General features: G+C 36.6%; 6 protein-coding genes and 1 non-coding gene across 7 annotated transcripts in view; 4 read left to right on the top strand and 3 right to left on the bottom strand.

Moving 5' to 3' along the window:
* Nucleotides 1–685, top strand: part of Cbr-anoh-1 — a gene marked incomplete at both ends in the record, with an annotated part of 7,868 nt that extends 7,183 nt beyond the window's left edge. The window contains 1 exon segment of the mRNA XM_002647011.1: nucleotides 568–685. Coding sequence (XP_002647057.1) covers nucleotides 568–685 — 118 coding nt within the window.
* A 261-nt stretch (nucleotides 686–946) lies between these two features.
* On the top strand, nucleotides 947–6,174 carry CBG03577 (the record flags this gene model as incomplete). The annotated part of the gene is made up of 5 exons (XM_002647010.1): nucleotides 947–1,529; nucleotides 4,921–5,076; nucleotides 5,257–5,476; nucleotides 5,740–6,032; nucleotides 6,080–6,174. The coding sequence occupies 5 exons, from the start codon at nucleotides 947–949 to the stop codon at nucleotides 6,172–6,174; spliced, it is 1,347 nt and encodes a 448-aa protein (XP_002647056.1).
* Nucleotides 6,175–8,186: 2,012 nt separating this feature from the next.
* Nucleotides 8,187–8,299, bottom strand: CBG25118. Its single transcript, XR_006672588.1, has one exon. It is a non-coding gene; the product is annotated as an RNA transcript CBG25118 (non-coding RNA).
* A 423-nt stretch (nucleotides 8,300–8,722) lies between these two features.
* Nucleotides 8,723–9,899, top strand: CBG03576 (the record flags this gene model as incomplete). Its single annotated transcript, XM_002647009.1, has 4 exons — nucleotides 8,723–8,799; nucleotides 8,844–9,072; nucleotides 9,225–9,691; nucleotides 9,740–9,899. 4 exons carry the CDS (start codon nucleotides 8,723–8,725, stop codon nucleotides 9,897–9,899), a joined length of 933 nt encoding a protein of 310 aa, XP_002647055.1.
* Nucleotides 9,900–11,666: 1,767 nt separating this feature from the next.
* CBG26123 lies at nucleotides 11,667–12,314 on the bottom strand (the record flags this gene model as incomplete). Its single annotated transcript, XM_045244405.1, has 1 exon — nucleotides 11,667–12,314. One exon carries the CDS (start codon nucleotides 12,312–12,314, stop codon nucleotides 11,667–11,669), a length of 648 nt encoding a protein of 215 aa, XP_045098221.1.
* A 359-nt stretch (nucleotides 12,315–12,673) lies between these two features.
* CBG26122 lies at nucleotides 12,674–12,760 on the bottom strand (the record flags this gene model as incomplete). Its single annotated transcript, XM_045244404.1, has 1 exon — nucleotides 12,674–12,760. The coding sequence occupies one exon, from the start codon at nucleotides 12,758–12,760 to the stop codon at nucleotides 12,674–12,676; it is 87 nt and encodes a 28-aa protein (XP_045098220.1).
* Nucleotides 12,761–15,211: 2,451 nt separating this feature from the next.
* Nucleotides 15,212–15,847, top strand: CBG03575 (the record flags this gene model as incomplete). Its single annotated transcript, XM_002647008.1, has 1 exon — nucleotides 15,212–15,847. The coding sequence occupies one exon, from the start codon at nucleotides 15,212–15,214 to the stop codon at nucleotides 15,845–15,847; it is 636 nt and encodes a 211-aa protein (XP_002647054.1).
* Nucleotides 15,848–18,140: the final 2,293 nt, after the last annotated feature.

Below are 18,140 nucleotides of genomic sequence, written 5' to 3'. Positions count from 1 at the left end.
TAAAATATCGGTGAATTATGATAAATAATTTATCAGTTGATCAATTTTCAAAATCTTTCACAGAAACCGAGATATTCGGCTCAAAGGGGACAGTGGGCTTCTTTTAGAGCAAATACGGTATGCCTTTCTTACCATTAGAAGTTGTGATTCTCGCCACGAACAAGTTTTATCGTCCTATTATAATTTCACCAGTTTGCATTCGCGCGTTTTTACTCACCGGGCGGCGTAGAAGAAGCCTCGTCCCTAAGGGCTTTCAGCGTATTTTTCGATGCGTTTTTCTCGATGAAGGAATTTTTTTTGAATTTTTTCTTTATTTTTATGTCAATCTACATGCATTTCTGCACATTTTGATGCAATAAAAAATTTCACCGTACACCACCTTTAAAGCTTACAGTACTTCAAAGACGCACGCAAAAAGTTCTCTTGTGGTTCTCGAGCGGAATTACTTTTATTGTTTTTTTTTCAGCGCTTTTCAAATGTTTTTGTTGTCATTTTTCGCGCTTTTTTCGATGGAAATTTCCGGAAATTTTCAAAAAAGGCTAATTCGAACAAATTTGTTAATTTCAGATACTTCAACGCTTACGATAAGGAGTGCGCGAAGAAGGAGTTGGAAGCGGAAGACGCAGAACGAAAACGAAGCAAATCGAAAAAAGCGGAGCGGAAGCAACCGAAGGGAGAGCTATAAATAGGGTGCATAACTCATAATTCGTAATACTCTTTCAGCTTTAGATGTATTTTTTCTCAAAAGCCATAATTCATATCGATTCAGTACAATTCAAATACTTACTTTGTGATACTTGTGCATTTAAAAAGACGATTTTTCTTTTTTCTCTTTTTCTCAATATTGGTTCACTGCCGACCTATTTCTTTTCGTTCTCACACTTTTATTTATTTTTTTTTCAAAATTTCAGGGTATTTAATTTTCTACCGGTGACTCTAGAAAACAATGTCTGCTCCCAAATACTCTCTAACGGAACTTCGCAATCTGCAAGAAGACGATGAGCTGGATCTATCTGCCTGTGGAATCAAGGACTTCCCAAATGCAATCGTCCAGCTGACACGTTTGACGAAGCTCGATATCAGCTCGAATTCCATCGCCTATCTGCCAGAATCATTCTGCAAAATGACGAAACTCATTCGACTGGACTTTGGAAACAACCAACTCGACCATCTCCCCGATGGAATTGGCTACCTGACCAGTCTCCAGCATCTCAATTTGTACAATAACAAGTTGGAAGATCTCCCATTATCCTTTGCCAATCTCAAATCGCTGAAATGGTTGGATTTGAAGAAGAATCCGTTGAATTCGAAGCTTCTAGCGATCGCTGGAAATTGTGGAACCGACGCGGAATGTAAGACTGCTGCGAAGCAAGTTGTCAATGTCTACATGGGAGATCGTCAGAAGCAGATTGACAACCAGAAGGCACAGGAGGCGAAGCACAAGGCGAAGGTGCAGAAGGCTCAAGAGGAAGAGAAGATCCGAAAGCATCAGGAGAAGAAGAAGAAGGAATTGGAGACGAAGAACGATGGTGGGTGTGAGAAATGTCATGAGATTCTGCTTGCAAAATGTGATATTTTTTCGAAAATAATAATTTTTAGCATCTTTTCCTCGGTTTTTTGTATGTTTTCATCGTTTTTCTCATTGAAAATAGCAAAAATTAGGTAAAAACTACAGTAGTTTAAAAAGGCGCAACACCGAAATTGTAATTTCGCTGCGAGACCCATGCAAGGTTTGTCATGCGGTCTTTAAAAATTATACTGTGATTCTTTTTTTTCTCGAAAAAAATTTCGACCTTCTTTCATTTCAAAGCGTATTATCTGCTGTATCTGCATATTCTGACTCAAATTTTCTCAGGAAAATTAAAAAATTTTCGAAAATAATCATGCTTAGCCTCTTTTTCTCGGTATTCCTGATGTTTTCACAGTGAAGATAGCAAAAATTGGGTAAAAACGATGCAAATCACCGAAAAAACTATCAAAATTGTCGACAAGTCGAGGAAAATAGGCCAGAAAATACCGTAAAATCTGTATTAATATTGCATGCAAGTCTATTGTTCAAGTCACCTCAAGAGGTGCAACTCTATTAGAGGGGCAAATCAAATAGAGGCTGCAATTATATTTTATAAACTACAATTTGAGGTTAAAATTTTGAAAAAAGTTTTATTATGAAAATCAACAAAAAAAGTAACAAACTGAACAAAGCAAAAAGAAAAGTATCGCATATTTTAAAAAATCAAAAAATCGAGGCGTCACTGTCATAGTTATTTTCTTCTTCTTCGGCATGGTTCACTTCTCCATCGTCTTCCTCAATTTCAATATCTCCCAAAATCTCCTGAATTTCTTCCATTTCTCGTTCAAGAAAAATAAAAATAAACCAGAAATTAGGTAGGTAGTTAAAAAAAAAGAAATTCGAAAAACAACTGTGCAATGATTCGTCACGGTGTCACAGACTAAAAATTGTACAGTACTCCCGGCGGAGCCGCAATACTGCTTCAGATGCAATTGTATTACGGGGGCAATTCAATTAAAGGCTACAAGTCTATTTTTCAAGTGCCCTCAAGGGGTGCAAGTCTATTAGAGGGGCAATTCAAATAGAGGCGCAATATTAATACAGATTTTACGGTAATTACTGCCGACAGTAGTTTCTTAAAGGCGCATCGCTAAAATTTCAAGTTCGCTATGCAACCCATCAAATATTCATCATGCCTTTAAGAAATCTTACTGTAATTCATTTTTTCTCGCAAACATTCAGATTTTTTTCGATTTCGTAGCGAATTTTCTGCTTTACATATTCTGACTCAAATTTTCTCAGAAAAATTAATCTGCATGGTCTCTTATGACCCGGAGAGCAGGTGGCCTACACATTTAAATACCAGCATCTGTTCATTCTATCTTGCTCTATGTCTCCTCTTCCCTTCTTTTGTGTCCATTTTCTATTCCTTTTGTGTTCATTTCTGCCCATGCTTCCCCTTCTTCTCGTGTCTTCTGTGCCAACGTCTTCTTCTTCGTCTTGCATTCGTCTTCAGAAGAGCATGAAACGAGAGAGTGCGTCAAAGCGAGAGATGCAGACGGAACAAGAGCCACCCTTCGTCGTTTTTTTCTTTCGCCACTCCGTTTACTTTTTTGCCAGCATAGTAGTAGTGGTAAAAAATAGTAGTATTTATGATGGGTTTTTGTATATTTGCAACATTTCTCCCACCACAACAGAAGCATTTGTAGTTTTGTTTGTATTCCTTTTTATGACTCATTTTGTAATAAGGGGGACGCTGTCTATGGATAGTTCCTGTTGTAGTAGCATCAAATTTCCTTCTATCCATCAAAAACTGAAGTCCTTAGCTTCAAAAATCCAACTGCTAAGGTCGCTCGCACCACATCTTGCAGTTCGATATTGCACAACTGGGCACCTACCACGGGGAGACACACCCCTCACAGATACACACACGCCGTATAGACATGAAAAACCAAAAGGGTGAGAAATAGCGAGGATCTGGGAGAGAGTGGAGAGACAGAGAGAGAGAGAGAGAGAGAGAGAGTTGAGAAAAAGCGGCTGTTGTCCATCCGCAATGGTTGACCTCTTCTTTGTTTAGTTTTCAAAACGAACCTAACCAAGCGATTTGCAGTTTTAACGAACGCTTTATTAGCCTTCTAAGGTTCTGTGGAGATGATCTTTTCCTCTTATTCCTAATGATGAGAATCTCTTATCTCTATCAATACTGCCCTTGCTATTAGATAATTTTGTCAGATTTACATGGGAGGAAGTGGCCGATCCTTATCTGATTTTTCCCTTTACCTAGTATGGTTCTCAGTATTCCTTCCTTCTTTTGAAAATTCCATGCGTGCCAAATGACAAATCAGTTTGACCTACTTATTTTTGATCAACTACCAACTACCAGTTCTCTCGACTTCTCTCGATATCAACGCGCAAAACAAAATAACACACATTCTATTTCTCTCTTCTTTTTTCTATAGGAATTTCGTTTTTTCTAATTTCAAGATTTTTAGAAAAACAATCATTTTTAGAAAAACAGTCATTTTTTGTTTTTTTTTTGCTATAAAAATAGCGGAAAATGGATAGAAATAATGAAAAAACCCTCAAAAAATATGAAAATTGTTGACAAATCGAGAAAAATAGGCCAGAAAATATTTTTGTTTCGAAAAATAGTCATTTTTGCCGCTATTTCTCGGTATTCCGTATGTTTCATGGTTTTTTATAGCGAAAACTTGATAAAAACAACTAAAAACCCCTTAAAAAGTATGAAAATTGTCGACAAAACTGGGAAAAATAGGCGAGAAAATAATTTATTTTCGACTGTAGTTTTTTAAAGGCGCAACGCCCAAATTTACCATTTCGCGGCAAGATCCATGCAAAGCTTATTATGCGCCTTTAAGAAATCTTACGGTGATTGATTTTTTGCTCTCAAAAATTTCGCCTTTTTCGGTTTCAAAGCCAACTTCCTGCTTTATTTGAATATTTTGAGTCAAATTTTCACAGAAAAATTGAAAAATCTACCTAAATTCCGTATATTTCCTGCTTTATTTTTTAAAATCCGACCCAAATTTCGATTTTCGACGTGTAGGAAAAAATTAGGCAAAGTTCCAACTGTTGTCGACGTGTTGACCCTTATTTTTTCCACTCGACATAACCACTGTTTTCTGGAACGTTCTGTGACTGTCTTTCCGTTCTCAGCTATCACTTTCTTCTTTTTTTTTCTCTCCTTCTTGCTATTTTTTTCCTATTTTTGTACGTTTTCAGTTTTCCCCCACTTTCCTGTGTGCCGACTCGAATCGAACCAAAAAACGTTAAAGAATGGCTAGTAAGTAATGGAAAAATCGCGAAAAAATGAACTCGGCGGTCGGTCGGCGGTCGGCCGACCGAAATAGAAGCCTCCCGAACGACCTATAACCGACTCAAATTTTCAGAGAAGGACGCGAAGCACCACGCCGCCTCGAACAACAAGTCGTCTCACTCGACACCACCACAACAACAGCAGCAGAAGGCTCAAAAGAAGGAGACGTCGCCACAGAAGAAGGACGAGAAGAAGACAACCGAACGACGACGCGGATTCTTCAGCAAGCGTGAGTCACTTCTTATCGCTATCTGCTCTTATCACTATGTCGACGTTGACTAAACAATGTTTTCAAATTTACCCAAATTCGATTATTTTTGTACTAGTTTTTCACCTATTTAGTGCGTCTAAAAATGATTAAACTAGGTCTGGAAATTTAGTTTTTAATGGATTATTTTCCGATTTTCAGTCTTCGGCTTCATCTGGTCATGCGTCTTCTACCTCACCATCATCCTCGCCACGTCGAGCACCATCGCCATTGGACTCGATTGCGCTGGAAAGGGAACTCCGATTCCTGGAAGTGCCCCACTTTGCAAGGACATCTCGTTGATCGGATCCGGAAACAAGCCATCTGCCAATTTCGCGCAGAATGTTAAGAAGACATACGGAACGGTTTTCAATGGATATCAGTAAGTTTATCAATTTCCTCTGATAGAAGCCCGCCTAAACCGTCGACTTTGAGCTCATTTATCTCGGCTCCTGTAAGAGATATCGAACATGTGTTAACTGATAAAATATAGGTGATATTATGATAATTAATTTATCAGTTGACCGCATTTTGATATCTCTCATAAGAATCTAGATAATTTCGCTCAAAGTTGACGGCTTCGATAGGCTTCCACTAGTGGAAATACGAGCATCCTAACAGCTCTATAACAATGTCGAATTACAGTGGTCAAGCTAAACCACACCTGAACTCGATCCATTCCTCAATCAGCAAGCAATGGAAACAATTCACCAAGTCTGACTTTGGAAAGCAGGTTGAGCAAGTGCTCTTCAAGGTGCACGCGTGGATCGTCGACAAATGGGTCAAGACTCAGCGATTCGTTCAAGCTCAATGGGCTAATGTTAACTCTTGGTGGAAGAAGGACGGACAGAAGACTTTTGGACCAGCTCTGGAAGGATTCAAGCTTGGACTTAAGATGGTGTTCCAATTCGTTTTGGATATCCTGAGCAATGTTGCAAGTAAGAAGATTTCAACGAATTTTCGAGTATTTTATCATTAATTTCAGCGCTGCTGATGCACTTCGCCGTTCGTGTCAAGACCTTCTTTGTGGCATTCGCTGATGGTGGATTCAATGCGGCTATGAAGACTTTGAACCATTAAGTTATATATTACCGATTGCTAAATAAATGTTCCTCTTGTTTCTCGTTCCCCTGCCCCGCTACGGTTTATGTAGTATTCCCCATTTAGTGTCTCGATTTCTCCTAAGATGTTCTCCCCCACTCTTTCCCCTCGATGATTTAATTTATTTTCATAACGTCTTCTTTTTTTTACTGGTTTCCTTTTTTGTTTTGTCGTTGTTTCACCTCGAAACACACACAAGTCGAATGACAGTATTTTCTTGCTTCCTTAATTTATATGAATGTTTTTCGAAAAAATCTATCAATCTTATCACGAATTTCTAAATTAAAATGATCTTTTTTTAGCTCATCGGCGATTTCGTGTCGAAACCCTACCTCATTTCAGCGTGCTCCTTTAAAGGAACATGTTCCGAGGATGCAAGGTCTCGCCACGATATTGGAGACCGTACAAATCGGAAAGATTTTAAATCCGAAAGAAACGAAAGCGAAATAATCGAAACCGTACGACACGAAACGGAAAGAACGCTAAACCGTGCACAAATTGCGTGCACAGGCTGCAAAAAAGGGCGGGTTTATCTGAATTGAACGAGAGATTTCTGAACTGTAAGAGATTTAGACAAAACCCCGCTCATATGCAGCCTGCGCACGCGATTTCAGCAAAACTGTGCACGGTTTAGCGTTCTTTCCGTTTCTTTTCTTTCGGATTTAAAGTCTTTCCGATTTGTACGGTCTCCGATATTGCGAAGTAGTGTAATTTTTTCAATTTTTTGGTGATTTTTCTTCGCAAAAATCGCAAAAAATCATGTTTTTTCGCTATTTTGTACTATTTTTTCGACAATATTTAGCACTAAAATCAGCAAAAAAAACTATTTTTCGCATTTTTGAACGATATTTATCACTGAAATCACAGTTTCTCTCTCAAAAAATGTTAAAATTTTAAAAAATTCCAGAGAGCAGTCGAATGGCTAACCGATTTGATTCGCTTCCCTGTCGCCGCTGTTCAAATCACGGGTCCATCATTCCCGGAAATCGAGAACATTCTTGGACAAAAATTCATGAATGCGAGAAACTAACAATGAATTTTATCGATAAAACCGAAGGATGACTCGAAAATTCACAAAATTGGAGAGTTTCGATCTGAATGGATCTGATTGGTTAAAACCGAAACATTTGAAGAATTGTGCAGCTAAACGGATCACACTCTACACAATGGATTGGGATGCCAATCAATTAAATCAATTCATTCGCTGTTGGTTCGAAGGAATCGACCAGCCGATTAATAAACTCGAAAACATCGAAATTCAATTAAAATTCGTTGTTTGGCATCAGAGATTTCCAGAATAGCTGATTGATCTCTTTAAAGCAAATATTTTTATTATCAAGACAAATTATCAAAAATGAATTATAAAAATGGTAGTAACAAACATGTAAAAGTATTAAATTGCCAAGCTTCCTATTAGTAAAAACATGAAAATTTGTCAAAATTATGAAGTACAGTAATCATTGCAGTCGTCTGGAATCTGAAATTAATTTAATTGGTTTTCAGCGATTAATAATGCTTCACTTACTGTTACAAAACATACTAAGCTTCTTCTCAATCAGGGCATTACTAAGAGAGATCTATTTTAGGACGCGCTCTACTGTTCCTAGCATTGTTTCTAGCGGCATCTTGAAAAATAAATTGTGGTTGTAGAGATTTTACCGCATTTTTGATATTTCTTCGATTTTTTCTTGGCTTCTTGGAAATATCGAAATTCATCAAAGTAGTTTTTAAGACTATCCAAATTTCGCTGATTCGAACGGCCGGTGAACGTCGATTCTCAGATTTTTCGCTTTTACGTTGTCAGAATTTAAGTTTTGTAGACTGTCAGATTCCAAGTAGTTCAGATTTTTAGATGCTCAGTTTTCAGATTTTTAGGTTTTCAGAGTTTTTCAATTTTTTTGATTCCCAGAATTCAAGATTTTTAGATCAACAGCTCCCCGTCTGACACAGTTTTTATTAGTTTCCTGCAAAATCCCGAAATTTTATATATCTTTGCCTCAACGGATATCCCCGAAGAGGCGGTTCCAAAAATTGTGTTTCTATTCGACACACTCTTTCGAGAGATCGAAACGACAGCTAACCTTGGTTAAACTGGGTTAAAACCGACGAGATAAGCGAGACGAGGGGTTATATGTTTTCGCATGTACCGACATTTTCCGGGTTCCGCCGCCCGCTATGTTTTGTGTGTGCGAAGGCTCCGCCCATTTTTCTGCATGACACCGAATTGCACGCGTTTTTGTTTTCGCATTTTTCGGTGAAACTTCTTTCGTTTTTCATCGATTTTCATCGATTTTCAGCAATTGTTAGAATAATTATAGGTTTCAATAAATCTCAAAGTCTTCTGAAAACCAAAATCCAACGATTTTCTCGAATTTTCGGATATTTTCCTCAGAAAAATCATTTTCTTCCAAATTTCCCCTCTTTTAGCCAATTTCAGATAATTTTTGAGATGGAAAGCTCCTTTTTTCCACATGAAAAATGCGGAATTTCCGATTTTTTGCGATATTTTCAATTTTCAGGCTTCAAAATGACACCGCCGACTCTTCTGGACGTTCCGAAGCTTCCAATGTCTAAAATGGTCAATTTTCTCAGCCCCAAATCACTGTGGGTTCATGCTTTCATTAAAAATAATTTTTCCATTTTTGCAGAATAAACTTTGCACTATCCAGCCCAAAAATCCAAGAATTCATCAAATTACAAAATCTGAATGTGGAGAAATTATCACTGAATATCAGTCAGAAGGGTTTTGTGATCCGATTGAAGTTCTTCTATTTCAATAAACCACTTGTCTGGAAATTCTTCACTTCTTATACGAGGGAAGTGAAATTGAGTACAGATAAAATCAAACTTTGTGAGACTCCAATCGAGTTTGGGAAGGTAAGTCAGCTCGGTTATCGTGTCGAGACCACCTTTCCTCTGTAAAGCGTGTTCCTTTAAAGGAACATGTTTCCAGGAGGCAAAAAATGAAGATTTTCTAACAACATTTAGCATAAAAATCGCAGTTTTTCCTAAGAAATCAAGTATTTCAGCAAGCAGTCGAATGGCTAACCGATTTGATTCGTTTCCCGGTCACCGCTGTTCAAATCACGGGTCCATCATTCCCGGAAATCGAGAACATTCTTCAATGGACAAAAATTCATGAATGCGAGAAACTAACAATGAATTTTATCGATAAAACCGAAGGAGGACTCGAAAAATTCACAGATTTGGAGAGTTTCGATCTAAACGGATCTGATTGGTTAAAACCGGAACATTTGAAGAATTGTGCAGCTAAACGGATCACACTCTACACAATGGATTGGGATGCCAATCAATTAAATCAATTCATTCGCTGTTGGTTCGAAGGAATCGACCAGCCGATTAATAAACTCGAAAACATCGAAATTCAATTAAAATCTGTTCCAATGGAGGGATTGCCGATTGAACAGATTGTCAGTGGATTCGAAACGAAGCCATGGGATCCGACACAAAGAGCGCGGATATATCGGAACTATCAGTCAGTTTTTAATAATATTCTACGACTTTTAAGTTTCATATGTTTCAGCAAAAAGGAATTTGAAGGTGGCTTATTGAACCTTGAACATGCCCTGGACATTTTGCGACCCGATGGAAAGCTTGCATCGGTTTCGGTCTTTGATAAAATCGTGAATTTCGTTGTTTGGCATCAGAGATTTCCTGTAGCTTCTGAACAATCTTTTTTCTGATAATATTGTTGTTTGATACTACCGTTGTTGTCTGTTTCTCAACTTGTTTAATAAACTGTTTTTTGTATTTAAATGGGGTTTTTCTGGTGCTATATTCATACTTGCAAAAGGCAGCGGGTTTTAAGTATTTTTTTTCTGACTTTTCAAAAAAACTGTCAACTAATAAGCTCGCAGAGAACAGAGTTTCATTAACATGTTGTTTCTTTTCACAACGTTTTTTGCTATATCTCCGCTAATTGTTCCGCCCATTTTTTAATCATATCTTTTCTAGATTTTTAGCAAGCATATTTCCAATTTCAGATTAGTAATCAGTTAGTTAAAAGCTTCGAAATAAGCATAAACACGGCCTATTATCCTTCTATTTGAATTTCGCTCCCAAATTTTGGTATGCGCCTTTAAGACGGGACCAGAATTTTTGTGAGCATAGGCATTTTTATACTCATTTTGAAGCTGAAAAGCTGATTGTTTCAAATCTGTTTGAAAATTCTGAGCCGAATGAAATTCCAAAAAAAACCCCAAATTTCTAACCACTATAACTTTTAGGATTTTCATCGACTATTATCAATTGAAACAGTTAAATATGAAATTTTTCTGTAATGATTCGTTAGAAAACCATAAATGGAACCCTTCACCTTGAAATGGAAAATTGAATTTTTCAATATTGTTATTCATCTATTATGCTTGTCTGAGAAAAAAAAGGTGAGACGCAGAGAAGTAGTGTCTGCGTCTCCACTTAATATGTTCTATTTAGGTTAATATGTGCTATTTACGTTACCTGAATTTTTTCAGCATGTCGTGGACCACAACGGTGCAACTACCAAATAAGAGCTCTATTTTTGTTCAAAATACCTTGAAATAATTTTTTAGAAAAAATCGAAAATCAGGTATTTTAAGATTGTTCTGAAATCTTCAGCTTGAAATTGAAATTTGAATTACTCAATTTTGTTGTTCGTCTATACAATCGACCATAAATACGTCTTCTGTCAACATTTCTTTCTCTGGAGATCCCTTTTTGACACCTCGTTAATCTCTTCATTCCCCATCAGCACCTGACGTCGTACCTGCATTAGACACGCGTTTTCCACTCGAGACACATGTATCTAATTTTCTGTGAGAGATATCAAAAAGTGGTTAACTACTCTAATGTTGATTATGAACATTTTATTAGTTGACAACTTTTTGATATCTTTTAAAAGAAGTGAGATATATAGGCTCAGAGTGGACGGTCCGAGTGGCGTTATATGTATTAGAGTGTTTACGGTTTTTTCGCTTTTGGCTCTCTTCTTTGCTTTTTACAGTTTTTGTTGCGGTAGGATCTTAAAAGCAATTCGCAATTTTTCCCGAGAAAAAAATAGTGTCGATCAATAGAATGCCCCCTCTGATAGAACGTTCTTTCGGCTATGCATTGAATAATAGAACGTCATGATATTAAATTCGAGTGTTTAGATTAGAGTCTCCTGCAATCGTTATAGAAAAAGGACGAACAATTGAAAAGCGTTATTCTGGCGACAAAAAATTTTTATCAGAAATTAATATGGAATATAAAACTCTACGGAAACATGAACAGGCATATTATTACACAGTTGAATAGTAGCCCGAATCCGATCATAATTCTGAACTGTGTGCTTCTTTTTTCTTTCTGCTCCTTCTGCCTGTAATCTTCTTGCTTCTTCCGGCAAATCTTTTTTGTTGAGATTTAGAGAGGCTTTTTTCTTTTGCAAATTTTAGTTTGGAACATTTTATTATGGCTTTATTCAGGTACAAACTTCAAATATCAATTGGAAACAGTGAGAATAACAGTAACAACCAAATGTATATTAGACATTTTGATTCTAGCGCGAATCCCATAACAATTCTGAACGTGTACTCCTTTTCCTTTTCTCCTCCTGCTGCCTGTAATCTTCTTGCTTCTTCCGGCTGTAGTCCTTTCATCAAGACATTCCAATCTGCGATGCTTTCCACATGAGCCCTCAAATAGTTTAATTTTGGAAAGGATCCTTTCGTCCATAGTTTGAAGAATCGATTCAAATCGCGAAGTGAGAATTGACTTTCAACAATAGTACAACATTCGACATTCAGGGTTAAAAGATCATCGAGTTTCAGATTACGATAAGCACATAGTTTCAATTCTTCTAAATTTGCTATTCCAATGTGTTGAATAGAAAGGTTACCTTGGAGAGGGACACCATGCAATTGGACATATTTGACATCAGGTAGAAAAGCTCTCAAAATAACGCTTTGAATGTCCTGATCGTTCGGTTCCAAAGAACCATGAATAACAGTTTCTCTGAGTTTTGGGAAAGTGTTTCGAAGTGATTGTATATCGACTCTTATCTTTCCGATATGAAATTCGGCGTCATAACGTTCGCACCGGAAAATTGAGCAGAGGTGATGAATCCACTCTCCTAAAGTCATTCTTTGGTTTGACCACTTGAATTCAATATGTCCGGAAGTCAGCCGGAATTCCATTGTTATACGATTCAAACTCGGGGAGTTTTTGTGAATTGATACATTAGTATTGACAGGAATATCATTAAGACTCGTCATTTCTTCGCCATTTTTGTCCATTCTCCATTTGAATCCAACAGTGATGCGACCAAAGTCAAACGATATTTCCGAAAGTAGTTTCATTTTTATGCTAGCATTGTTAAGCGATAAATCAAGAGATTGAACCAGTGATAATAGCTTCTTTGAAGTTAATGAGGAGGCGATTCTGAAACGAAATGAGTCTAATGCAACGGATCGTAACTTTTGAAGAAATTGAAGAAATAAACTCACATTTCACGGTGTTCCATAGTTCTGAGAACCTTTAAACATAGATCATCGGGTAAACGTCGGAAAGGGAATCTCCGGCTGGTCATATTTGGTGAATAGAGGAAACTAATAAGATATAATGAATGTATGGAACAACATGAGGTAGGTTTGTAGAACCTATTGATGTAGAGAATTCTATCGATTTGTTGTTAATCAATAAAGATGGGTCTCGAGTGGAAAACGCGTGTCTAATGCAGGTACGACGTCAGGTGATGATGGGGAATGAAGAGATTAACGAGGTGTCAAAAAGGGATCTCCAGAGAAAGAAATGTTGACAGAAGACGTATTTATGGTCGATTGTATAGACGAACAACAAAATTGAGTAATTCAAATTTCAATTTCAAGCTGAAGATTTCAGAACAATCTTAAAATACCTGATTTTCGATTTTTTCTAAAAAATTATTTCAAGGTATTTTGAACAAAAATAGAGCTCTTATTTGGTAGTTGACAACTTTTTCTAAAAATTAAACCAGACGGGATATGCTGCTCAAACTGAACCAAGGTTCAAAAACTGCTACAAATTGTCACTATTGAACCCTGGTTAAGAGCCATAAATCGTTAGGATGAATAATTCGAAAAAAGTTGTCGACTACAAAATTAAAGCTCTAATTTTGTTTAGTATGCTCTGGAATTATCAAAAAAAAAAAAGTCTGAACTACTCTATCAGGACGCCAAAGTAGACACTCTTTCACTGAGAATGTCAAAATGTGATCCCTCACTAAACTTTCAGATTTTCCCAATTTCAACATTTCAACTTTTTCAGTTATTGAATTTTCATATTTTCAGACTTTTAGATGTTCAAGTTTTAAAATTTCAAAAATTTTCTTACTTTCGGATTATCGAGTTCTCAGAATCTCAAATTTTCAGATATTCAAAGTTTCAAATTCTGTGAAAATCAAAATTTGATTTCTTTTTTTAAAGCTGCTTTCTTCAGATGCTTTTTCTATATTTTCTCATGATTTCAAACCTTTTTTTCAATTTTTAATATTATTAGCAGTGACATCGAAAATTTCAAAAGTATTAGCCATCAAAGTTTTGAGTGCTAACAGGAAATTTTCAGTTAACGACTATCATTCGAAGTTTGGAAGCAAATCTTTTTTGTTGAAATTTAGAGAGGGAAGCGTTAGCTTTTTTCCGACAAAAAAATTATATTGGAGTTGCTGTCCTTAAATGCAAGAGGAAATTTTGATTTGATTTAGCTTTAAAACTTTATTCAGTCACAATAAAATTTTCATCAGAAATCAATTTGAAACAGTGAGAGTAACAGTAACAAATTGGTCAACAAAGCGTATATTATTAAACATTTCAATTTTAGCGCAAATCCCATAACAATTCTGAATTATGTACGTCTTTTCTCTGTCTGCTCCTTCTACTTGTAATCTTCTTTCTTTTTCTGGCTGTAGTCATTTCATCAACACATTCCAATCTGCGATGGTTTCCCCATGAACCAACAAATGTTTCAATTTTCGATTTTATCCCTTCTTCCACAATTTGAAGAATCTATTAGGTTGGAAGGAAAGTAACTGCCCATTTTTCAATTCGTGAATAATACAAAAACAAGAATTATCCAAGATTGACAGTATGCACCGTTGTGGTCCACGACATGCTGACAACATTCAGGTAATGTGTGGATACCATCCCTCCAAAAGCTAGCTAGCTGTGACTCAAAGTATTTTTTCAGTTCAGATCTACAGTGTTTAATTATTTCCCTCCAGATGACTGTGCATATCTTCTAATAACCACTAACAAAATGGCCAAATCAGGAGTTTGAGGGTGCGTAAAGAAAAACCGTCGAGCTAGAGCGGTCTATGCCTTACTTGGCTTCCCGTGGAACATAGGATCTCGTTTTATTGAAGGAAAGGCAATTCAGTCCCAAGCCGCATTGGATGAACGGCTGTCCACTTTTCTTAAACTCCAGACTTGGTCCTTTCATTATTGGTTATTTGGAGATATGCAACGTCATCTGGAGGGAAAATAATTTTACACTGTCGATGAGATAAAAACGGCACTTCAAAGGTGGTCTACGGTAAAATTTTTATTGCATAAAATGTGCAGAAATGCATGTAGATTGGCATAAAAATAAAGAAAAATTCAAAAAATACCTTCATCGAGAAAAACGCATCGAAAAATACGCTGAAAGCCCTTAGGGACGAGCTTTTTTTCTAGGCCGCCCGGTGAGTAAAAGCGCGCGAATTCAAACTTTTAAAATTTTTTCGCTCGTTCTCACTTTTTTTCGGTTTTTTCAAGAGTTTTCCAGGTTTTTTTCAATTTTTCTTCCAGATACATCGGAAAACTAGAAAAAACAGGAAAACGAGCAAAAAAAATGTTAAAAGTTTGAATTCGCGCGCTTTTACTCACCGGGCGGCCTAGAAAAAAAGCTCGTCCCTAAGGGCTTTCAGCGTATTTTTCGATGCGTTTTTCTCGATGAAGGAATTTTTTTGAATTTTTCTTTATTTTTATTTCAATTTACATGCTTAGGCTTCAAAAACGAGACGACAATGACTGGATTCAAATGGATGGGAAACCGTGCGGAGGAGCTTCGCGCTGAAGGCAACCATGTGATTCTCGCATGGGAAGAGTCAATTGGATACATGCCAGGACACACTTTGGATAAGGATGGTGTCAGTGCAGCGGCAGTGTTCGCTGAAATCGCCGCATTCCTTCACACTCAAGGGAAATCTCTCGAGGATCAACTGTATGCTCTCTACAATAAATATGGATTCCACTTGGTTAGATCCACCTACTGGATGGTTCCAGCACCGGAAGTCACCAAGGAGCTGTTCAGCACCCTCAGAGCCGACTTGAAATTCCCAACAAAGATCGGTGAGGCTGAGGTAGTCTCTGTGAGAGATTTGACGATTGGATATGACAATTCGAAGCCTGACAACAAGCCAGTTCTTCCGCTTTCGACGTCTTCTGAAATGGTGACATTCTTCTTGAAGACTGGAAGTGTCACGACTCTCCGTGCATCTGGAACTGAGCCCAAGATCAAGTACTACATCGAACTGATCACTCCACCAGGAAAGACTCAAAACGATTTGGAAAGTGTCATCTCGGAGCTAGATCAGCTGGAGAAGGATGTCGTTGCCACGTTGCTCCGTCCACAACAGTTCGGATTGATTCCTCGCAAATAACTTGATTTTTTGAAGAAATTATTGCTGTGCATGTTCTGTTTTATTAGCCCCGCCCCTTTGATATAACTATACATTCCTCTCGTATTTAGTAGTCAGCATTTATTGTGATAAAAATTGTCCTTTTTTCTAGATCTTTATAACAAAGCATTTGTTGAAAATGTTGAATTTTCTAGGTTTCAGATAAATTCCATGTTGTTAGATGACGGAAAAAAAATCTGGGACACTGAAAATCTAAAAATTGAAAACTTGAAAATTTCGAATTCCAGAATATATAAATATCATAATCAGAAAATCTGGAAATATGAGACTCTGAGAATCTAAAAATATCAAAATCTGAGGATTTTAGAGTTTTCAGAATCTGAAAATCTGAAAATCTCAGAGTTTGAAAATATCTGAAAATCTTAAAATCGCTGAATTTTAAAATGAAAATCATGAAATCTGGGAATCTGAAAATCACAGAGTCTTAAAAGCTGAAAATCTAAAAATTTGGAAATCTGAAAAACTGAAAATCTCAGAATTTGGAAATATCATAACATCAGCATCTCATAATCTGAAAATCAGGGAAATCTAATATTTCAGAATCTGAAAATCTGAAAATTCGAAATTTTCTATATCTCAAAGATCAGAATCTCAGAATTGAAAGACTGAGAATCCTGAGGGTTCAGAAGTTTCAGAGAAAACCAAGAAATCGTTGAAATCAAAAAATCGAAATAGTCGGAGAAAACAAAAAAAGGGGAAACTTCCGGGAAATAAAATTAAGAAGCTTCTCTGATGAATGAAAATTCTGGAAAACCGGCAAAATCCAAAAAAAAAACTGAAATGTCTAATAAATCATCTTTAGAGGCCTACGAAATATCTGAAACGTTATTGGATAGACCTTGATATTTTCAATCTGATATTTTCAGACAAATAGAGAAATTCTGGATTACTTTTTCAGCACTTCAAAATACCTTCCTCTGAGAAATTCAAAATTTAGAAACCTCATTAATTTTTCAGATTTTCAGTTTTTCAATACTTCAAGTTTCCAACTTTTCCAGTTTTTGGATTTTCTATTTTCAGGCACTGACTTTTAGATTTCCAAGTATTCAAGTTTTTTTTTCAAAATTTCAAAATTTCAAATTTCTTTCCAATTTTCATATTTTTGGATTATCAAGTTCTCAGAGTCTCAAATTTTCAGATTTTTAGGCTTAAATTTTGTTGACTTGACTATGAAATTTTCAGACTGTACTAAACAAAAATAGAGCTTTAATTTTGTAGTTGACAACTTTTTTGTAGTTTTTCTGGTTTTTGAGGCATGCGCCTTCAAAGTGAGAGTTCTTCTCTGCGTCTCTTTTCTCCACTCTAAACACACCAATGACTTTAAAGGCGCATATCTCCAAAACTAGCAAAGCTACAAAAAAGTCATCAACTGCAAAAATGAAACTCTATTTTTGTTTAGTATCCGTTGAAATGTTCAAACCGATTGGAAAATTCTGAAATGCTTTTGTAGACTATTTCCCGCAACTGGGGTTCTCTATGAGTTTTCAAAAAACTGGTAAACTGAAAACTTGAAGCTCTGTTATTTTAGTTTTGGAGCCAGCAAATTTACGAAGACACTCTCTTTTTCTGCCTTCAAAAAAAAACAAAAAAAAATTTCGATTTCTCGTAATGGTGAACAAATCGATTTAATGGACACAATGGCGAACAAATCAAACGATTTATGAAACTTAATTTGGGTGCAACATAAATTAAATCAGAAATCAATTTAAAACAGTGAATTTAACACGAGCAAAACGATAACTAAACATGCTAATTCTAGCGCAGATCCCATAAAAATTCTGAATCGTGTATTCCTTTTCCTCTCCTCCTCCTCCGTCTGCCTGTGATCTTCTTGCTTCTTCTGGCTGTAGTCCTTTCATCAAAACATTCCAATCTGCGATGGTTTTTCCATGAACCTCCAAATATTTCAATTTTGCATTAGATCCCTTCTTCCATAATTTGAAGAAACGATTCACTTTCAAGAAGTGAGTATTGTTTTTTACCAATACTACAACGTTCAAGATTCAGTGATAGAAGATCATCGAGTTTCAGATTACGAAGAGAATAGAGCTCCAACTCTTGCAAATTCGCTGTTCCAATCAGGACATTCAAAGCGCTCGAGTCATTTTGAGAGCTTTTCTACCATATGTTGAAGATGTTCGATTGAATGCTGCCCTTCTCCAAGAGAATTTTTCACTCCAACATATTGGAACAGCGAATTTGCAAGAGTTGGAGCTCTATTCTCTTCGTAATCTGAAACTCGATGATCTTCTAT

The sequence above is a fragment of the Caenorhabditis briggsae genome (assembly GCF_000004555.2).
Source record: "Caenorhabditis briggsae complete genome, chrIII, whole genome shotgun sequence".
Lineage (NCBI taxonomy): Eukaryota > Metazoa > Nematoda > Chromadorea > Rhabditida > Rhabditidae > Caenorhabditis > Caenorhabditis briggsae.
Note: the sequence above shows the minus strand (reverse complement) of the source record. Positions and strands in the feature narration are given on the sequence as shown.